At 46.2% G+C, this 22,804-nt stretch overlaps 1 protein-coding gene across 1 annotated transcript; it reads right to left on the bottom strand.

Annotated features, from left to right (window-relative positions):
• Positions 1-22,744, bottom strand: NDUFB5 (NADH:ubiquinone oxidoreductase subunit B5). Its single transcript, XM_066601523.1, has 6 exons — positions 22,610-22,744; positions 12,734-12,819; positions 9,699-9,765; positions 7,065-7,126; positions 3,885-3,991; positions 1-205 (listed from the first exon to the last, which is right to left on the bottom strand). The coding sequence occupies exons 1-6, from the start codon at positions 22,728-22,730 to the stop codon at positions 85-87; spliced, it is 564 nt and encodes a 187-aa protein (XP_066457620.1). The 5' UTR covers positions 22,731-22,744; the 3' UTR covers positions 1-84.
• Between the last annotated feature and the right edge of the window lie 60 nt (positions 22,745-22,804).

Below are 22,804 nucleotides of genomic sequence, written 5' to 3'. Positions count from 1 at the left end.
TGGTATTACGTTTATTTTAATCAGTCACCAAAATAATTTGACAAATGTGAAATGAAGATTTACAGTTCTGAGCAGCCAGGAGCACTACTCATCAGGTGTGGACTTGGGTATATTGTCAATGAGGTTCATATCCAGAGTCTCGTAGTAATGCCACGGGCCATCTCCGTTCTCCCTCATGGACTTGCGTGCAATGTTCTCATATTGCCTGCAAGTAAAGTCAAAACAGAAGTTTGTTAGAACTACTAAGATAAACGGTAAGAAACGTATCAGTGGATAGTGAGAGATAAGCCTTCTGAAGGGCACGCGTGCCTGAGAGAAGGTAAACCCTGACCGTGAGGTTGCATTTACAGGTTACAATAGGATAGCAGGAACTCCGCTTCACACACTAGCTGTGTAATTATAGCAAAAGGGAGATCAAATGCCATGATGTGTAATTACCAAAGCCTTGTCCAATATTTTTTCTTGTATCTGTGTAAGGGCTTATTTAGACGACCGCATATCGGCTCGGTTTTCACGCCGAGCCAATATACGATGTCCTTGTCTGAATTAAATGGGAGCTGGTCCTTCAATGTGCCTTCAGCTTCCAACTCCATCTGCACTGACAGCCAGCCAACAACAGCTTGACTACTGGGGGTCTCCAGCAGCAGATATAATAGTGACCTATCCTCAGGGTGGGTCATCAGTAGCGAAGTCCTGAAAAATCCCTTTTAACCGGTCTGAAGTTGCATCTCCTTTCTTTGTGTTCTATAGTAGAAAGTGTGGTGGGGTTATTAATATTTTATATTAGCAGCTCGGTGGTTAGCGCTGTTGCCTTGCAGCGCTGGGGTCCTGGGCTCAAATCCAAACAAGGCCAACCTCTGCATGGAGTCTGTGTGCTCTGGTTCCTTCTCATACTTCACACAGAAAAATACTGATAGGCAAATATAGATGGTGATCCTCAATGGGGACAGGACAAGTAATAAACGGAACGCTTTCAATTTGCTTTATTTTTTGTTTGTTTTTGTTTTTTTGATAATTGAAAATCAATGGGGAGATAAATGGAACAGTTTAATTCCGTCTCTGCTCCAAAAACAGAACCGAGAGACAGCCAAAATGCTGGTATCAACAAGCCCCGAGACGGCTGAAGATAAATATTCAAAACGTACGTTAATTCATCATGTACAGTGTAAAGAGCAGACTGACTACAGGAGGGCCCATCCCCATACAGGTTTCTCTAACTGCACTCAGCCCTGCCTAAAAGAATCCACGTGCAGCTAGTCATCCCCCTACCGCCAACATACTGTAAGGCTGGATTTACACCGGGCGGATTTGCCGCAGAGATCCTGTACGTAATTTTGCTGCGGCAAATCCGCCTGCCGACGCTAATCCTGGAATTACCCAGCCATGTGAACAAGATTTGTCAAAAATCTCGTCCACACATGGCGGAGAATCCGTCGCTGCGGCGCGGATTCCTGGGATGCAGCATGTCCATTCTTTTCTTTTTCTGCTGCGGCCATTCTCTCCTCTATGGGAGAGTCGGCTGCAACAGAAAAGCATGCAGCGAAGCCGCTCCAAAACCCACAGGTTTTGAAGCTGCACTTTCCCAATAAAAGTCTACACTGGGTCAGGAGGGGTGTCGTGTCTCCTCAAGGGGAGCACCCAAAAAGTGTGTGGAGACGCCTAGGGGGAGAATGGGAAGGGGGAGTCGTCTGTCCCCAAGGAGATCACCTAGAAGGGGTGTAAAAACAGCTAATAGGTGAGTGAGGAGGTAAGTGACTTTACTCCAAGGTGCTTTGGTTGGTGACGTTTCATGGTCAGCTCAGTAGCCCAGCAGTTAGCACCATTGTCTTGCAGTGCTATGGTTAAATGCCACTAAGGACAACATCTGCATGAAGCTTGTACGTTCTCACCATGTTTGCACCAGTTTCTTTTGGGCACTCCTGTTTACTCCTTCACTCCAAACGCATACTGATAGGTGAATTTCAAAATTGTGAGTCCCAATGGGGACAGAAACCATTATGACAAGTGATGTACAGTGCTGCATACTATGTATGCACTATATTTGGGGCCAGTGTTTCTTCCCTCAGTATACAGCCTGCTCTGTATAGGACATGCTCTCTCCAGACATCACTATAGCACCTCAAAAATGCCAAAAAAAAACCAAACTATACGTGCCGTCACTTGATAAGAGGAGTGGGCGAAAGAGAAGTTCGAGCAGCTGTCACTTTGCAAGCCTATTCAGCTGCTGGTGTGCCTATGTGTAAATATCACGCATGCACACACACTACAGCTCATTAACCCCTTCCCGGCACGCACACAATATGTACATCTTAACTGCATGGGGTACATAGTTGTGTATGCAGTGGGCTCCAGAGCCAAACCTGTTCCTTACCTGGTGAGTATCAGCTGTCTCTGGCAGCAGACACCTGTCTACAACAGCTGCAATCAGAGAGAACTCTGATTGCAGCTGTTAACCCTTTAAATGCCTCTGTTAGTTCTGACAGTGGTATTTAAATGTCTCAAACACCATCCAGGTGGCATGGCAGCCTGGGGTCTTATGAAGACCCCCATATCTGATATGTACTTCTGCCTATTAAGATGTGCCTGTTAACAACTTTAATAAGAAGCCTGTTAAACACAGTATAATGCAATACCATGGTATTGCATAATACTGTATATAAAATCAAATGATCACAAGTTCATGTTAAAACACGGTATATGGCTTCTTTCACAGGGGCTACAAAATCCTTGCTACAAAACGCATGTATGTGAAGCCCAGGGTTTTCAATGGGTTCTTTCAGATGACAAAACAGCTCGTGTGAAAGAACCCATTTGAAACCATGGGCTTCACATACATGCATTTTGTAGCGGTGATTTTGTAGCCCGTGTGAAAGAGGCCTAATGCAATAATATTGCATTATATTGTATATGTGATCAAATGATCGCAAGTTCAAGTTCCCCGTGGGGACAAATAAAAAAAATTAAAAAATAAACAATATTAAAAGTTAAAAAGCCTTCTTCCAGTCACTGCATCAAAGAAAAAAAAAATCTACAAATTGGTATTGCTGCATTTGCAAAAGTCTAATTTATTAAAATATGTTATTACTCCCACATGGTTAACTAGGTTAGGGGAAAAAAAACAAAACACACACACACAATGGCAGAGTCACCATCTTTTTTCTAGTTGCTCAATCTCCAAGAAAAGAAATGGATAAAAAGTGATCTAAAAGTTGTATGTTGCCCAAAATTGTATTCGTACAAACTACAGCTCACCCTGCAAAAAAATGAGCTCTCAAACAGCCGCCTCGATAGAAAAATATATTATGGGGGTCTAAATATATTGACAGAAAGAAATTTGTTGTTTTGTTTTCTTTTAAAAAAGGGTATTTTATTAAGTATCCCTATAGAATATAAAGAAAATAAAAATTTGGCATCACTATAATCATAGTTACCTAAAGAATAAAAACATGCCATTTTTACTACATCATGGTTAAAGGGTACCATTGAAAAGTACAACTTGTCCCACACACAAAAAAAAAAAAGACAAGCCCTCTTGTAGATAGGTCACCCAAAAAATAAAGTTTTGTCTTTTTGTAAGTGGGAATATTGGAATTGCAGAATGTGACCTGGACGCAGGCATATTATTAACCTTTAGTCACGAAAGGGTTAATTGCTGATTTTTCTAAAAATTAACAAAAGGAACTAGTTTGTAATGAACATGGCTTTAATAAATACAGTGCTCACTTTAAGGGGTGGAAACCTTTAAGATCTCAAAGCTCAATGCATTTGTAAAGAAGGTGTATGCAGTAGAGGTTTATGTGCCTTTGTCGTGAGCTACATGCAGCCTGTCTGTTAGAATGGGCTACATGTGCAGACGCGTATTGTAGAGGTTTTATGTAACCTACCTGAGCAAACGTTTATCGCTTATCACATGAATTTGATGCATTTCCTGTTCGTTTATGTCCTGGAAATCTTTATACACACAGCGGACAATAAAACGAGTGATCGGGTGCTGGAAAATAAAGAATTCATTGTGGGTCACTGTCAGACTAACAGATAATTATTAAAGGGCCACTTCAGCAAAAACACATTTTCCCATCCTTGCACCCCTTCACTTGATTGGCTGTCACACTCTGGAGGTCTCCTCTGTGTATTCCAGGCACTTGCCAGCAGTGCAGCCCCCTGTCACATTCACACGAGCAAGGGCCATACTGCTCTGAGACACTCGGACCAATATTACATTCGTAATCCTACGATTTCTGCTGCCAATGTGATGGTGTTTTAAAAGAAAAATGCGTCACATCTCTGCAACATGCCATGTTTCAATAGGAAAATAGAAAAATCGCGTCGCACTCTCACATGAAGAAAATCGCATCCATATGCAATTCTTTTGTTTGCAGCCGTAAGAAATAATGGGCAATTCTGACACAGAATCGTCCAAAAATAGGACATGCAAAGCTTTTTCAATCTCAGATCATGGGTCAGAGAAAAAAAGTTAAATAAAAAATAAATCGTGAACAAACACGTTGAAAGCAAGGTGGTCTTTTCATGCGCGATATCTGACCATATCTCAATCACTCAGATATCGCACACGAAACTTGCCCATGTGAAGGCACCCTCAGTGACTTATTTTTTTTTTTTTTTAACTTTCAATCAATCAATGGTCAGCACAGAATTAGCTAGGTGGTTATACCATTTCTGCCTGCTGAGAGGAAGAGTTTAAATTATTATTACCTTCTATTTTCACCTAAATAAGCTACAGACCATAAGTATACAGGGAGGAGGATGAGCTGTAATCCCCCCCCCCCCCCCCGCAGATGAGGACACCGTATATCGGCTTGGCGTGAAAACCGAGCCGATATACGGTCGTTTGAATCAACCCTAAGGTAGTAGAAGGCACACTGATTGCAGTGATAGGTCTGCTGTATTTATCTGTGCAGTACTTTTGGAGAAACGTGCATTTTATGTGATCACCTCCAGACAAGCTGCTCTGTTCCTGATCTGCGTCTCCATCATAAACAAGGATCTGCTTATACATGAAACCAGGACCTCCATAATAAGGGACGGGAGTTTTTGAGAAATGTTTTGTGGTAATTAAGATTTGTTGTGAATACACTGGTGTTCCTGTTGTGGACCCATCAATTATATCACGCATCAGTTATTTGACTTTTGAGTAAGTAAATCATTCTGTTTCCTTTGGATAGCGAACATAAATAACCATCTGAAATGTATTATTTTATTGCCATGACATCTGGTTATTGAGTTCCCTGATGAGCCGCTGAAATTAAAATGCGAAACGTGTGGGATTTTAAAACCAATTGGGATAACTGATATATTAGTAGTGTCATTGGTGTTATTGTTTTGACTGTACTATTAAAAATGCTAGTCTTTTCTGGGTACTATATTTAATTGTTGCTAATTACAGATGAGAGGGGGAGGGCGGCGGGGGGCAGGGGGGGGGGGCAGGGAGAGAGAGAGATCTCTCACTCTCCCCACCTGCCACCCCTCGCAATGTGCTCGGACGAGTAATCAGTTACTCGAAAATACAGGGTAGGGCAGTTGGGTTAGCTACTAGTCATGATTATTAAAGGACTACTTAGTCCTCTGTCTGGCTGCTACTAATAAAATGCACATTTCTCCTAAACTACCACACAGATACATACAGCAGACATATCAGTATAATCAGCATAACCTGTGCTACCTTATACTTCCTTTAGAGAGGCTGTAAAAAGATGGTGACAGGTAGTAGAAATAGTAATCATTCATCTATAAGGGACTATTCGATATGAAATATTCATCAGTATTTTAAAAGAGAAAAAAAACCAAAACTTTTATTCTGAGTTCCCATATGATTAGAAATCACAGAATGTCTACCACTGAGATCTAACCTTTAATATAGTCTTCATTAAAACCACTAAAACACCATAAATACTACAATACAATCATTCCAAAATTAAGTGTACTATAGGATATAGTAGGAGAAAAAAAAAAAAAAAGGCTCGGAATCTCACCCTATAATAGCCCTTTTATAAATACACTACCTAAAAACGCAGGATTACCCCGCTTCCCACTCGACAAGGAACCTACTTGCCCAAGCCTTGTTGAATCGTCTCTCAATAGAAAAATGGAAGTGAAAATATCCTCTATTAGGGCTCATAAACCAAGAGGCACCTGATCAGGTATCAATAGACGGATAACAGCTGCAAGCCAGATCCCTACAAAAAGTAGAACCAAATCTCCAACTCTCACATCATCAAATTGGTATTCCCCTAAGGCACAATGCCCATAGGCGGATTACCGCTGCAGAATTCACAGCCATACACTCGACGCCAATTCTGAAGCAATGTCCGTTCATAGACATGCCATGTTAAAAAGATTCTTCCCTGCCCATGATTGGAAATCAACTGTGATTTTCCGCTCACGGGGAAGAATCACAGTATGTTCCATTTCAGTCAATGGAAACCGTCAGATGCATGGTGATTCCAAAATGTCAATTTTGAACTTGCAGCGAATTCGCATCATTGCCAGAAGCGTCATGCCCTGCGTGCCGGCCGAGGCACTTGCCGCGGATCCGGCCAGGTGAGTATAGGGTCTTTGGGCAGCACCGGGTCTGATTCCGCTGTGAGATTTCGCAGTCTGAATCCGAGCCAGCCGTGGGCATGAGGCCTAAATGTGCCAAAAAAGTTACCAAACCATCAGAGCCCTTAATAATCAAGCAATGTGAAACAAAATATTCCACAAATATGTATACAAGATAACAACATTGTATACAACAGTTCAAACTGCCTACTGAATTAATCACACAACACCTAGGCATGTAGTCAACGATCTCATCCAAATCTACACTGCATAAATCTAACAAACTGTCCCTCCTTTTCTCCAGTGCAATTCCATAAGGTGTTCTAAACCCTCCGTTCATCGGCAAGATTTTAATGGTAGTTATTCTGTGATTGCTATCCCCATTCATGATGCTGGGCTTTCTGACAGCTGCTTAGTTGGTGAATTATTCCCATATAACTAATGTCTTCTGATGACATCTCTAAGCGACACATTTTTGGACATGCTGGGTATCATCTAGAGCGTACCTCGTAGTATTCGTAGTTCTTAGGAACATAACCCTCTGGAATCTCCGCTAATTCTGCTGGTCCTAAAAAAAAAAAAAAAAAAAAAAAAAGAGAAAGAAAAAAATGTTGAGACAAAGAAAGTTTCTAACACAAGAATATTCGACAAGACAGAATTGTTCAATCTGAGCTGGTTATGACCCAAGTTATCCATAGCGGCAATCAGACAGCTGACCAGATGAGCCCACACACAGATCAGAAGGTAGGATTGTCAAACATTACAATTAAAGGAGGTTCTCCAGCTAATTTAGGCTTGGGCTACATGACAACTTGTTGCGATGTTGTGCCTAATGGTTTCAATGCTGTCATGTTGCAAACCAACACAGCAGCGACACAACAGTAGCAGAAAATTCAGCTTGGTTGCATCTTAGCTGCAGGTTGGAAGTGACAATCAGCTTTTTCCACAACAGACATCAATGGAAGCCGCATGCAACTGATTTTCCTGTGATTTGGTTGTCTTAACAGCCAAATCACAGCTCTGAAAGAGTCGTGCGACTTTTATGCAATCTCGTGTCACCCTAGCCTTAAAGTTACAAATATCTAATTAATTTGATGACCTCAGTTTAACCAACCCTCCCGTCCCGGAAAAACTACTGGGCCGCACTGGTCAAAGCAGGGTGTAGTCTCTTAGACTAGACTACCGATACATACTAATGCACAGAGTGTATCAGATAGTCAGAGAAGCTGTGTGGCCATCTTTGTTTTCCAGGACCAGAGGGTTGTTTTAAGCCTTGAACCAAAATAAGTGGTTACTAGTATCCACCAAATGCAAACTCCAAATGAAATTATTTAACAGCTTTTTTCCAAAGAAACTAGTTTCTCCGATGACCTCAACTGGATTGGCCCATGCCAACATAGGAGAAAGTAAAACAGCTTGTCACTCGTCATTATGACGTCACATCAACATATCTGGCTTACTTGATTTCTTTAAGTTAGAGAAAAAGAAAAATAGAAAGTTTAGTACTGTGTTATCCAGTGAAAGAGTGCTATTGCCCTCAGTAAGGCCTACTTCACACGGCAATGTTTTCAGAGTTCTGTCAAAGTCTTTAATTGAACAAAACTTGGACAGAACTTGGGGCGGAGCTTAGGATGTGAGCGGCCGCATTCTGGGAGTTCCTATGCAGGATCCCATTTCTCATCCCATCACCAGACTTTCCCCATACTGTGCTTAGCATCCGTGCCTGTGGGACATGGGGCAGTGCTGCAATCTCCTGGAGAAGACACGCCGAAGGACCAGCAGAAAACCAGGGACAGGAGCTCTGCGACATCTAAGATTGCACCGGCAGTCGTGGCATACTTTCAGAGAGATGACTGGGGCAGAGACATCGCAGCCAAGCCGGCAAAGTTTGCTAGATCCACCTCCTCACCGGTGAGAGCTAGTGGCAGAAAGCCGTGTGAGTGATTTAGAAGATTAGCTGCTGCCATTACAACGACATGTACGCAGACATGACCAGACTATGATGTGGAAAAACGTTCAGGCGAACAATGTGTACATAGTTGGGCTCCCTGAAAAAGCAGAGGGTACTAGCCCATCAGAATACTTTGAATCGTGGCTTTCCAGTATTATAGAGGAAATATATGTCCGCATTACACGCTAAATGGGAAACACGACATGGAAAATGACTTGGGGATTTTAGTTAATTGTAAGCTTAACTGGAGCAACCAGTGTCAGGCAGCTGCTGCCAAGGCAAATAGGATGATGGGGTGCATCAGAAGAGGTCTAGGGGCACATGATAAGAACAATGTTCTTCCTCTCCACACATCACTGGTCAGACCACACACGGAATATTGTGTACAGTTTTTGGCACCGGTACTCAGGAAGGACATATCAGAGTTTGAGTGGGTACAAAGGTGGGGAACTAAAGTAATAACTGGAATGAGCGGACTACAATACCCAGAGAGATTATGAAAATTGGGGTTATTTAGCTTAAAATAAAAAAAATTTAAAAAAAGACGGCTGAAGGGTGACCTAATAACTATGTATAAATACATCAAGAGACAATACAGAGATCTCTTCCAGGATCGGTTTATACGCCAGACTGTGACTGTAACAAAGGGGCCCTCTACATCTAGAGGAAAGAAGGTTTCTACACCAACATAGAAGGGGTTCTCAATCTGGCCTAAAAGGTACCTTTACCCAGAATGACTGTCGGCCGCATGAGTACCCGCCAGCTGTCCCAATGATTACTGTTCCTGTGCTTTACACAAGAGCAACAGTCATTCTGTGAATGGAGGCGGAGCGGGTCGGAGGTCACTTCAGTGCAAAGAGGCCGTCGTTCGTAGAAGAATGCCTGCCTATGTACACGGGCTGACAGTCGCTTGGTTTTACAGCGGCTGCTTGTACATGGGAAGACTATCGCCCGAATTTCCTGCTTCCAGCAATTATTCAGGCGTCAACAACCCGATGTTAAGGTACCATAAGAAAAACTGAATGATCTTGTAGATTGCTAGCCATTAGAAGGAATGATTTCTACAACATTATTTTTGCTTCTCTTACTCAGAACAATAATACTTTTATTTTAAGCTATGTGAAAAATGTGCCACCTCCTAAAAAAATATAATAATAATAATAATAATAATAATAATTGAATGTCTTACCAATGAAAAAGTTGATGAGCGTTATGGCTACAGCAGAAGGTACTATGGCAAGTAACAAATAATATTTCTGCAAAAAAAAAAACACAGATCAATTAGTTCTTATATCCTGGCTGTTTTCTGTCAGTTTCCATCCTTCACATTTACAGAACGTGTAACATGTGCATTAGAGCGCCATGTTGATGCGCACATTGTCTTTTTATGATCAGTACAATTTTATATCTATACACATAATGTCATAGTTAGAAGAAAAACAAAATAAGCACCTAGAAGATGATGTCGGAATCAAATGAAGCTTTCTGTGTGTAATTGTAACATTGATATAAGTGATTACAATAAGAGCAAAAGGATCATTTGTTGTGGAAAACTCACCCTTTGTAGGGAGGCTCTAGTACCCTGTTGTACCGTCTCTAGCTTGGATACTAGATGTGATACGGGAGGGCATGGAGGCTTTAGTACCCTGTTGTACCGTCTCTAGCTTGGATACTAGATGTGATACGGGAGGGCATGGAGGCTTTAGTACCCTGTTGTACCGTCTCTAGCTTGGATACTAGATGTGATACGGGAGGGCATGGAGGCTTTAGTACCCTGTTGTACCGTCTCTAGCTTGGATACGAGATGTGATACGGGAGGGCATGAAGGTTCTAGTACCCCATTATACCACCTCTAGCTTGGATGCAAAATGTGATACGGGAGGACATGGAGGCTCTAGTACCCTATTGTATCACCTTTAGCTTGGATACGAGATGTGATACGGGCAGGCATGGAGGCTCCAGTACCCTGTTGTACCGCCTCTAGCTTGGATACAAGATGTGATACATGCGGGCATGGAGGCTTCAGTACCCTGTTGTACCGACTCTAGCTTTAATGCAAGATGTGATATGCGCGGGCATGGAGGCTCTTGTACAACAGTATTCCATTGTTGTACCGTCTCTAGCTTGGATGTAAAATTTGATGCAGGCATTGAGGCTCTAGTACCCCGTTGTGCCATCTCTAGCTTGGATCCAAGATGTAATATGGGCGGCATGGATGCTCCAGTACACTGTTGTACAGCCTCTAGTTTGGAAACAAGATGTGATACGAGCGGGTAAGGAGGCTCTAATACAGAGTTGTACCACCTCTAGCTTGGATGTAAAACGTGATACAGGCGGGCATGGAGGCTCTAGTACCCCGTTGTACCATCTCTAGCTTGGATACAAAATGTCATACGGCGGGCATGGAGGCTCTAGTACCCTGTTGTACCGCCTCTAGCTTGGATATGTGATATGAGTGGACATGGAAGCTGTATTACACTGTTGTACCACCTCTAGCTTAGATACAAGATGTCATACGTTGGGCATGGGGGCTCTAGTACCCTGTTGTACTGCGTTCAGCTTGGATACTCAATGCAATACGGTTAGGCATGGAGGCTCTGGGACCCCGTTGTGCCAGCTCTAGCTTGGATGTAAAATGTGATACAGGCGGGCATGGAGGCTCTAATTGGGCTGCCTCCAGCTTGAATACAAGATGTGATATGGATAGGTATGTAGGCTATAGTACCCTGTTGGTTGCTTCTACCTTGGATATAAGATGTGATACGGGTAGGCATAGAGACATACAGGTTCAATATGGTATCCTGCGGAACATTGGCCTTCAGTTGCTGTAACCAAGCCTCCAGATTGTGGAAACTTATAGGCTGTCAAAGTTGGCGGTCCAGATGGTTCCATACATGTTCTATTGCCGATAAATTTGGCAAACAATCTCGCCACTGAAGTGTGACAATGTTGTGGAGGCTCCTGTGTGCGGCTGAGTATTTTCCTACTGGAATATACCTCTGGAAGCCGCCATGAGAGGAACACATGTGGCTGCAGGATGTCCTGAACATATCGCTGAGCTGTCATTGTCCCTCGTACCACTACTAGGGATGACCAACTATCGTATATGATGTCCCCCAGACCATCACACACGCAGGGGGCAATGTGCCGCTCCACAGCAAAGGCAGGAATGAGGCGCTCATCCCGAGGGCTACAGACACGAACATCGTCAGGGCCCAAACTAAACCTGGATTCGTCGCTGAAGACAACCCGGTTCCACTCCATTCAAGACATCACTGCAAACGAATGAAAGTAGGTGGGTGTCAAAGATAGTACATGTAATGGACACCGTGAGACCAAATGTCCTTCATTCAAAAGCCTGGAAATGGTTCCGACAGATACAGGGGCCTGTAATGATGGTGCCACTTGTCTCTGGATGGCGGACAACAAAACAGTAGGAGCTGCTCGTGCTTGTCAGATGATCCTCTCTACTGGTGGTCTGACAAAGGCGTCCCGAGCCCGGTCATCTTGTGTGCATGCCCTTATATATCCACTGGTTCCAATATTTCCTAACAGTCTGGTCAGAGGTGGCAGGCAATTCTTCGATACAACCATTGAGAATCTCACATTCCAATAATACTCCCCCCTCTCAGAATCTGTTAACTGTCTGAAATCTCTTCTCTGCGTCGTGGAGGTGTCTAGTGGTCAACAAGCTCCACACCAGTGGGAAAAGAGGCCACTGCACACAAGGAGCCTCTGAGATCATGTTTATAGGCCAAGAGTGGAGCCACTTTTAGGGCCTCAGGTGACCCTTTATCTAATCACACCACAACTCTCATCATTTGGATATCTGTCCGAGATGGAACTGCGTGCCGAGGTTTGCAGCGAGACAACTTCTGCTAGGGGCTTGATTTTTTTACGAAGTGTATACGAAGTAAGTTTCCATTCACATGCAGGCAATATAGAGCAAATAGTCCAAGCAATACGCCAAAAGAAAAACCCACTATAAATACACATACAGGTGGTATAACCCCCCGCCACCCCTGGAAAGAGCACAAAAAATAGCAGCACTCCAAGGATCCCAGTGAGTAAGATGGATATATAATTCACTATAAACTCTAGAATGACTGGGGTGCTGCGATTTCTTCATTTTGTGTATATATTACATACACACATTGTATATAGATATATAGCTCTATATTAGTAGAATATCTAGCTGAGGATGGGGGATGGCGGCAGACTTACAAGTAACTTGAGAAATCTTGAGTCATAGTATGTAGTTGCTTTGATTTCAAACAACCTCTTTCCGTGGCCCTCGAATCGCACCGGCACTATGGGAAGAAATGAAACATTACTGTACTGGGTCACCATTGCAATAGCAATGCAGAAGAGGCTTCCACTGCATATTGGGGTTTCCATTCCGAAATAGGATTACAAAAACAGAACAGTGCTTGACGGTTCCCAATGACTATAACCCGGCTTCCAATATGGCGTCTGACATTCGTGCCGAAAGCCTGAGCAGAGCCTCCAACGAGGAGGTCAACACAATCTTACATGTTAGATCCCAGCAGTGCTTAAAAGGGCGGTCTACTTTGAAGAATCCTTTTTGTTTGCTTCAGCGGTGTTCACATGATCAGAATACCATCCAAATAACTAAAATCCGTGGAGAAGCCAGCAATGACAGGTGAAATGAAGTATTACACACTTCCCAAGTCATTTAACCCGTTTAGGACCAGCCACAGTAAATTTGCGGCGGCTGGTCCTGGGCTTAGAGCACCGCCAATAGTAAAATTAATCAGTCAGAGGCAGGAATGGGTTATCAGCTGTTAGTGACAGCTGATAACCCAGAGCAGAAGGCAGGAGCGGTTTTTAACCCTTCCTGCCTTCTGCTTTCCCTATATACAGTGCTCAATGAGCACTGTGTGGGAAAATGAAAGTAACATGTACTTTTACTACAGGAGCCTCGGGGGGAGGGGGGGTGGTCATGTGACCTCCTGGGATTCGCTGCTACTGCAGAGCTGGAGGGTCAGACTAGACCCTGGCAGCTCTGCAAGTGACTAATGTTTCCACAAGGGTTGCTTTCCCCTGTAACTGAGGCTACTATGGACGCCCTAGCTACAGACGGAAAGTGTCAAATAAAGAAAAAAAAATGTGAATGTCCCCCAGAGGTCTTATATGACGTCATGGGGGACATAAATAGTAAAAAACACAATTACATACACAAGTAAAATACAATTACAGAATAAAAAACAATATATACATAAGAAAGAGAATAACACAAAGCAGACGCCAACAAAAACCGTCGCTGTATGCGCCCTATAAACCAAAACCATACATACTATATATCAAAATGTCCGAAACAAATAGAGGAACCCATTCCCATACTTTATTTTAGTGTAAATATAAAAATACGTTTAAAAAAACCAATAATATATATTTTTTTTAGCTTCTTACCCACAATAAAACTAAAAAACAAGAAAAAAAGTCAGTGAAAAAGATATTAAAAAAATTGTCCTATGTGTCACGGAAAAAAAAAACGCAGCAAAAATAATTTTGGTAGCTAAAGGAAAAAAAAAAAAAAAGAGCAGTAAAACCGCCACATGGGTAAAATCCCTAAAAAGTGTCTGGTCCTTAAGGTACAAAACAGCTTGGACCTTAAGGGGTTAATGGGCTGTCTGTGCAACGCGTGGGCATGCCGAGCCTTCGAGGAGAGGCTTTTTGTAGGGGCTCTCAGCTTTGACTAATACATGTGGGTTCTCTGAACTGCGGAGCCTTCCTCAGTCGTCACAAATCACAACGCGACTTATAATCCAGGAGGTCTTTGTAGCTTTACCTTTGCAATAGTGCATGTGTTGTCCAGAAGTCTTAACCCTTTCCAATACAGTGTCGGACCTCGTCTGACATTGAGATCTCCCAGCATAGCTCCCATGTCGGGCGTGATCCGACGCATGTATCCAACACCATGCAGAAGAAAGGTCTGTCATCGGAGTGTACTACAGTATGTAGGAGAGGTGCGATGTCTGACTTCTCTCCTGTATACTGTAATAAACATATTTTATAGATAAATTTTTTTTTAATTGACTCATGTTTAATTTTCAAAAACTTGCTAATAAATCATCCTGACTCGTCATTTTTATGTGTTTCTGTTGAGTCATTCCACGGAATCCACTATATACTTTCCCACCCAAAATAAATAAGGGGTGTATGCAGGTGGCAGGGAAATTGGGTAGCCCCATTGGTGTGGAAACTACAAGGGTAAGAAGGGTAAGGTCACATGTCTAGGACTTGTCCCTGAATCCACAGCGAAATGCCACAAAGTACAGAACAATGGAAGAGAATAGGGATTAATAAACTCCATTCACAGCGGAAACAAACGTCTGCCGTGGATTACTGCCCCGACTAGCCAAGATGGAAGCACCCCTTCAGGTTGCTGTGACATCTACATCCTCTGCATGTGAATGTGGTTTCTGCAACCCTGTTCAGGGGCATCGGAAGATTTCCCCACCAATTTCAAGCTGCACGGTGGGCTAAGTGGCAGATCACCGATTATGGGTGAAAATGCAGAGGATACGTTCCAATGAGGGACAATGGGGCTTATTCTCATGCCAGTCTGTCGCACACCCGCAGGAGACATCTGAGGAGCAGTAGGTGGGGATGGTTTTTACTGCAGTTTCTTTTTTCCCTCTATATTCAACTTTTTACCAACCTCACTTTAATAAATGTACGATCCCAAAAATTCTGTCACTGCCTACTGAGGGTGACAACTAGCAGCCACTTATCCCAAAAGGCACACTGCTTGCCTACTAGCCACATTATACACTATCCTACTAAAAGGAATGAAACGTAGTGTTTATGGCCATATGTTAGTACTTAGTGGGGCTCCTTTGGCCCCAATGACATCGGATACTCTCCGTGGTAGACTTTCTACTAACATCTGATACACTTCAGCTGGTATTTCCCTCCATTCATCATGCAAACTTCTGGGAAGTTCTCTCAACGAAGATGGACGCTGTTCATATTTCCTAATTTGATGTTGCAGTTTGTCCCAAAGATGTTTAGTAGGGTTCAGGTTGGGACTCTCTGCACCCAGTCCAATCGTGGAACATCCAAATCCTCAGACCAACAGAAAACAGCGTTGGATTTGTGACCAGATGCGTGGTCTTGTTGAAAGTATTATTGACCATTCACAGAGTATTGGCACAAGGTCAGCAGCACATTATTATCTAGAATATTGCAACTAGAACAACAGACCGAGACTATGCCACGTAGTACATCCCCAGACCATAATGGTACCTCCGCCATACTTAACTGTTGGCACTGTTCCCCAAGTGCCCTCCACACCCAGGTACCTCCATCTGATGTGAAGATGGAGTAGCATGAATTGTCACTCCATAGAATGTTCTTTTATTGCTTAACCCTTTGTAATCCAATTTTGGATTCAGGGTTTCCTAGAGGGTTTTCTCTTTCTGACGTTATACAATGGCGCCATCTGCTGGCTAGAGCCAGTACTGTGGTATGGGACATGCTGGACAGGCCCCCAACGACAGAGTGGCCAGTAATATACAGAAAGAATACCCTGCTGGACGTCTTCCAACATCGGAGCTGTACGGGCTTCAAACAGAATGTTTTCAGACGTCAGACAGTGGATTGGAAAGGGTTAACTGTCCAACGACGACGTTCCTTACACCGCTGTAGACGTTCCAAAGCATCCTCTTTGATAGAACTCACCAGATGTTTGCAGGATGAATGGAGGGAAATACCAGCTGAAGTATATCAGATGTTAGTAGACAGTATACCACATAGAGTATCCAATATCATTAGGGTTGAAGGAGCCCCACTCAGGATGGGCTCACATGAGCGTAATAGCGTATTACACACACATAATACGCGGTGAGTGGAGTCAACGAAAGTACATTGATTTTCATTGGCCCACTCACACATGCGTATATTCATTGTGTATAATACGAGTAAACAAGAACGCATGTTCTATTTTACTGCATATAACGTGTTGTTCTCTGTGGGTGCGTAATAAATGCTGTACATACGCAATTACATTGGGTATATGAGGAATTTATATCATTGTCGCTAAGCGACAGGGCGGGAAATTTTTTCTAAAAAGTGAAATGAAACAATACAAATTGCGCATGGCAGTGTGTGAGGTACGTGGTCATGCGCAGTCATACATCACTGCCCTCCGTGGCGATAGACCGGCACATGCAGCATTTTAGGCCGTGAATCACCGCCATCTATGTGATAACCCCAGTGATGCGAGGTGTTTTAACGTGAAGACAGCCTGGCATCACTGCGGGGCTGAAGGGATTTCCCACCACGGCGGTCACACCTGCAGCAGAGGGTCGCAAAGTGCCTCCCGATGCTGCCGCCGCTGACCCCGTTGGTAACAGTAGGCGATATCGCAGTCAGACAGCACATGCTGCAAGGCGTCTCCTGCATGGCATCGCGGTACCGTGCGGGAAACCATCGCTCATGTGTATGAGCCATTCAAATAAATGGGGCTCGTATTTGTGCGGCTCGCAGCACGTAAGCCTCGCGCAATTTTCTCAGCCATGTGAAAGCGGCCTCAGTGCTAACATCTGTTACTACTTCTGAGTCTTGCTGCGGCGGACAATTACTTCTGGCAGGCCGGTGTATTAGGGGCTGCACACTTGCAATCGCGATATCGCTGCGTGTTTTTATGTGAATGTCAGTAGGATTTGCTAATGTTAAAAACGCATCGCATAAAAATCCACACGTTTGTGCTTGGCGAATTTTGGGGGTGCGTTTTTAACATTAGAAAGTCCTATTGACATCTGCATTAAAAAAAAAAAAAAACGTATGCAGAACCCACCGCATGGATCACACGTTTTACCAGCAGTGCGCCGGCTACGGCCGCGCACAGCAGCGAGCGGACTGCGCATGACTGTATATCACGCACACGGTCGTATGCAGTCAGACATGTTTCTTTTTTTTATCCCCTGCTCTCTCATAGCGGTGTTGCGTACGTACCACATGTAATGCATACGACGGGGGCGTACGTACCACATGTAATGCATACGACGGGGGCGTACGTACCACATGTAATGCATACGACGGGGGCCTACGTACCACATGTAATGCATACGACGGGGGCCTACGTACCACATGTAATGCATACGACGGGGGCCTACGTACCACATGTAATGCATACGACGGGGGCCTACGTACCACATGTAATGCATACGACGGGGGCCTACGTACCACATGTAATGCATACGACGGGGGCCTACGTACCACATGTAATGCATACGACGGGGGCCTACGTACCACATGTAATGCATACGACGGGGGCCTACGTACCACATGTAATGCATACGACGGGGGCCTACGTACCACATGTAATGCATACGACGGGGGCCTACGTACCACATGTAATGCATACGACGGGGGCCTACGTACCACATGTAATGCATACGACGGGGGCCTACGTACCACATGTAATGCATACGACGGGGGCCTACGTACCACATGTAATGCATACGACGGGGGCCTACGTACCACATGTAATGCATACGACGGGGGCCTACGTACCACATGTAATGCATACGACGGGGGCCTACGTACCACATGTAATGCATACGACGGGGGCCTACGTACCACATGTAATGCATACGACGGGGGCCTACGTACCACATGTAATGCATACGACGGGGGCCTACGTACCACATGTAATGCATACGACGGGGGCCTACGTACCACATGTAATGCATACGACGGGGGCCTACGTACCACATGTAATGCATACGACGGGGGCCTACGTACCACATGTAATGCATACGACGGGGGCCTACGTACCACATGTAATGCATACGACGGGGGCCTACGTACCACATGTAATGCATACGACGGGGGCCTACGTACCACATGTAATGCATACGACGGGGGCCTACGTACCACATGTAATGCATACGACGGGGGCCTACGTACCACATGTAATGCATACGACGGGGGCCTACGTACCACATGTAATGCATACGACGGGGGCCTACGTACCACATGTAATGCATACGACGGGGGCCTACGTACCACATGTAATGCATACGACGGGGGCCTACGTACCACATGTAATGCATACGACGGGGGCCTACGTACCACATGTAATGCATACGACGGGGGCCTACGTACCACATGTAATGCATACGACGGGGGCCTACGTACCACATGTAATGCATACGACGGGGGCCTACGTACCACATGTAATGCATACGACGGGGGCCTACGTACCACATGTAATGCATACGACGGGGGCCTACGTACCACATGTAATGCATACGACGGGGGCCTACGTACCACATGTAATGCATACGACGGGGGCCTACGTACCACATGTAATGCATACGACGGGGGCCTACGTACCACATGTAATGCATACGACGGGGGCCTACGTACCACATGTAATGCATACGACGGGGGCCTACGTACCACATGTAATGCATACGACGGGGGCCTACGTACCACATGTAATGCATACGACGGGGGCCTACGTACCACATGTAATGCATACGACGGGGGCCTACGTACCACATGTAATGCATACGACGGGGGCCTACGTACCACATGTAATGCATACGACGGGGGCCTACGTACCACATGTAATGCATACGACGGGGGCCTACGTACCACATGTAATGCATACGACGGGGGCCTACGTACCACATGTAATGCATACGACGGGGGCGTACGTACCACATGTAATGCATACGACGGGGGCGTACGTACCACATGTAATGCATACGACGGGGGCGTACGTACCACATGTAATGCATACGACGGGGGCGTACGTACCACATGTAATGCATACGACGGGGGCGTACGTACCACATGTAATGCATACGACGGGGGCGTACGTACCACATGTAATGCATACGACGGGGGCGTACGTACCACATGTAATGCATACGACGGGGGCGTACGTACCACATGTAATGCATACGACGGGGGCGTACGTACCACATGTAATGCATACGACGGGGGCGTACGTACCACATGTAATGCATACGACGGGGGCGTACGTACCACATGTAATGCATACGACGGGGGCGTACGTACCACATGTAATGCATACGACGGGGGCCTACGTACCACATGTAATGCATACGACGGGGGCCTACGTACCACATGTAATGCATACGACGGGGGCCTACGTACCACATGTAATGCATACGACGGGGGCCTACGTACCACATGTAATGCATACGACGGGGGCCTACGTACCACATGTAATGCATACGACGGGGGCCTACGTACCACATGTAATGCATACGACGGGGGCCTACGTACCACATGTAATGCATACGACGGGGGCGTACGTACCACATGTAATGCATACGACGGGGGCGTACGTACCACATGTAATGCATACGACGGGGGCGTACGTACCACATGTAATGCATACGACGGGGGCCTACGTACCACATGTAATGCATACGACGGGGGCGTACGTACCACATGTAATGCATACGACGGGGGCGTACGTACCACATGTAATGCATACGACGGGGGCGTACGTACCACATGTAATGCATACGACGGGGGCGTACGTACCACATGTAATGCATACGACGGGGGCGTACGTACCACATGTAATGCATACGACGGGGGCGTACGTACCACATGTAATGCATACGACGGGGGCGTACGTACCACATGTAATGCATACGACGGGGGCGTACGTACCACATGTAATGCATACGACGGGGGCGTACGTACCACATGTAATGCATACGACGGGGGCGTACGTACCACATGTAATGCATACGACGGGGGCGTACGTACCACATGTAATGCATACGACGGGGGCGTACGTACCACATGTAATGCATACGACGGGGGCCTACGTACCACATGTAATGCATACGACGGGGGCCTACGTACCACATGTAATGCATACGACGGGGGCCTACGTACCACATGTAATGCATACGACGGGGGCCTACGTACCACATGTAATGCATACGACGGGGGCCTACGTACCACATGTAATGCATACGACGGGGGCCTACGTACCACATGTAATGCATACGACGGGGGCCTACGTACCACATGTAATGCATACGACGGGGGCCTACGTACCACATGTAATGCATACGACGGGGGCCTACGTACCACATGTAATGCATACGACGGGGGCCTACGTACCACATGTAATGCATACGACGGGGGCCTACGTACCACATGTAATGCATACGACGGGGGCCTACGTACCACATGTAATGCATACGACGGGGGCCTACGTACCACATGTAATGCATACGACGGGGGCCTACGTACCACATGTAATGCATACGACGGGGGCCTACGTACCACATGTAATGCATACGACGGGGGCCTACGTACCACATGTAATGCATACGACGGGGGCCTACGTACCACATGTAATGCATACGACGGGGGCCGTACGTACCACATGTAATGCATACGACGGGGGCCGTACGTACCACATGTAATGCATACGACGGGGGCCGTACGTACCACATGTAATGCATACGACGGGGGCCGTACGTACCACATGTAATGCATACGACGGGGGCCGTACGTACCACATGTAATGCATACGACGGGGGCCGTACGTACCACATGTAATGCATACGACGGGGGCCGTACGTACCACATGTAATGCATACGACGGGGGCCGTACGTACCACATGTAATGCATACGACGGGGGCCGTACGTACCACATGTAATGCATACGACGGGGGCCGTACGTACCACATGTAATGCATACGACGGGGGCCGTACGTACCACATGTAATGCATACGACGGGGGCCGTACGTACCACATGTAATGCATACGACGGGGGCCGTACGTACCACATGTAATGCATACGACGGGGGCCGTACGTACCACATGTAATGCATACGACGGGGGCCGTACGTACCACATGTAATGCATACGACGGGGGCCGTACGTACCACATGTAATGCATACGACGGGGGCCGTACGTACCACATGTAATGCATACGACGGGGGCCGTACGTACCACATGTAATGCATACGACGGGGGCCGTACGTACCACATGTAATGCATACGACGGGGGCCGTACGTACCACATGTAATGCATACGACGGGGGCCGTACGTACCACATGTAATGCATACGACGGGGGCCGTACGTACCACATGTAATGCATACGACGGGGGCCGTACGTACCACATGTAATGCATACGACGGGGGCCGTACGTACCACATGTAATGCATACGACGGGGGCCGTACGTACCACATGTAATGCATACGACGGGGGCCGTACGTACCACATGTAATGCATACGACGGGGGCCGTACGTACCACATGTAATGCATACGACGGGGGCCGTACGTACCACATGTAATGCATACGACGGGGGCCGTACGTACCACATGTAATGCATACGACGGGGGCCGTACGTACCACATGTAATGCATACGACGGGGGCCGTACGTACCACATGTAATGCATACGACGGGGGCCGTACGTACCACATGTAATGCATACGACGGGGGCCGTACGTACCACATGTAATGCATACGACGAGGGCGTACGTACCACATGTAATGCATACGACGGGGGCGTACGTACCACATGTAATGCATACGACGGGGGCGTACGTACCACATGTAATGCATACGACGGGGGCGTACGTACCACATGTAATGCATACGACGAGGGCGTACGTACCACATGTAATGCATACGACGGGGGCGTACGTACCACATGTAATGCATACGACGGGGGCGTACGTACCACATGTAATGTATATGATGAGGGCGTATGTACCATATGTAATGTATACGATGAGGGCGTATGTACCATATGGAATGTATATGATGCATACGTGCCCATAGAAGCGCATAGGGCTTCCGCTGTGCGTTAGGTGGTGAAGTAGAGCGTGCCGCCATCTTTTTCAGGCGCTTGTCTACGAGCTATTGCCAATGGATCAATGAGAATCCACGTACTTTCATGGCCACCAACCACCACCTGTCACACAGCCGTGAGGAACCCGCGGGAGATCACAGCCGTGTGAACAAGCCCCACACCACCCCAATGTCAGCGGCACAAGGTCACGGCGGACATGTCCGCTCCTCACCACGGACCCGCCTCACGTCTTACCGGCAGAAGAGGGCGGCACTCCCCGCAGCAGCGCGCTTCCCCCGGGCACACCGCGTAGTCCTGGCCTCACACGGCTCACCAGAGAGGAGGCCGCCGTACGGAGGAGGCTCATGGCCGCCATGTTTACTACGGGCAGGCGGGGGTGGCGCTGTTGTCATGACGCACAAGCCCTGCGACACCTTATTACATGCTGCT

Source organism: Eleutherodactylus coqui, chromosome 1 (genome assembly GCF_035609145.1).
Source record: "Eleutherodactylus coqui strain aEleCoq1 chromosome 1, aEleCoq1.hap1, whole genome shotgun sequence".
Taxonomy (NCBI): Eukaryota; Metazoa; Chordata; class Amphibia; order Anura; family Eleutherodactylidae; genus Eleutherodactylus; species Eleutherodactylus coqui.
The sequence above is the reverse complement of the archived record's forward strand: the minus strand, read 5'-3'. Positions and strand labels throughout refer to the sequence as shown.

Bases quoted from the DNA above. Each gene is read 5' to 3' on its own strand.
- NDUFB5 (XM_066601523.1), bottom strand. From the start codon at position 22,730: ATGGCGGCCATGAGCCTCCTCCGTACGGCGGCCTCCTCTCTGGTGAGC. The intron at 12,820-22,609 runs GTAAGACGTGAG...TTCTTCCCATAG, and splicing joins AGTGCCGCCCTCTTCTGCCG to TGCCGGTGCGATTCGAGGGC. The intron at 206-3,884 runs GTAGGTTACATA...CTTTACTTGCAG, and splicing joins AGCGATAAACGTTTGCTCAG to GCAATATGAGAACATTGCAC.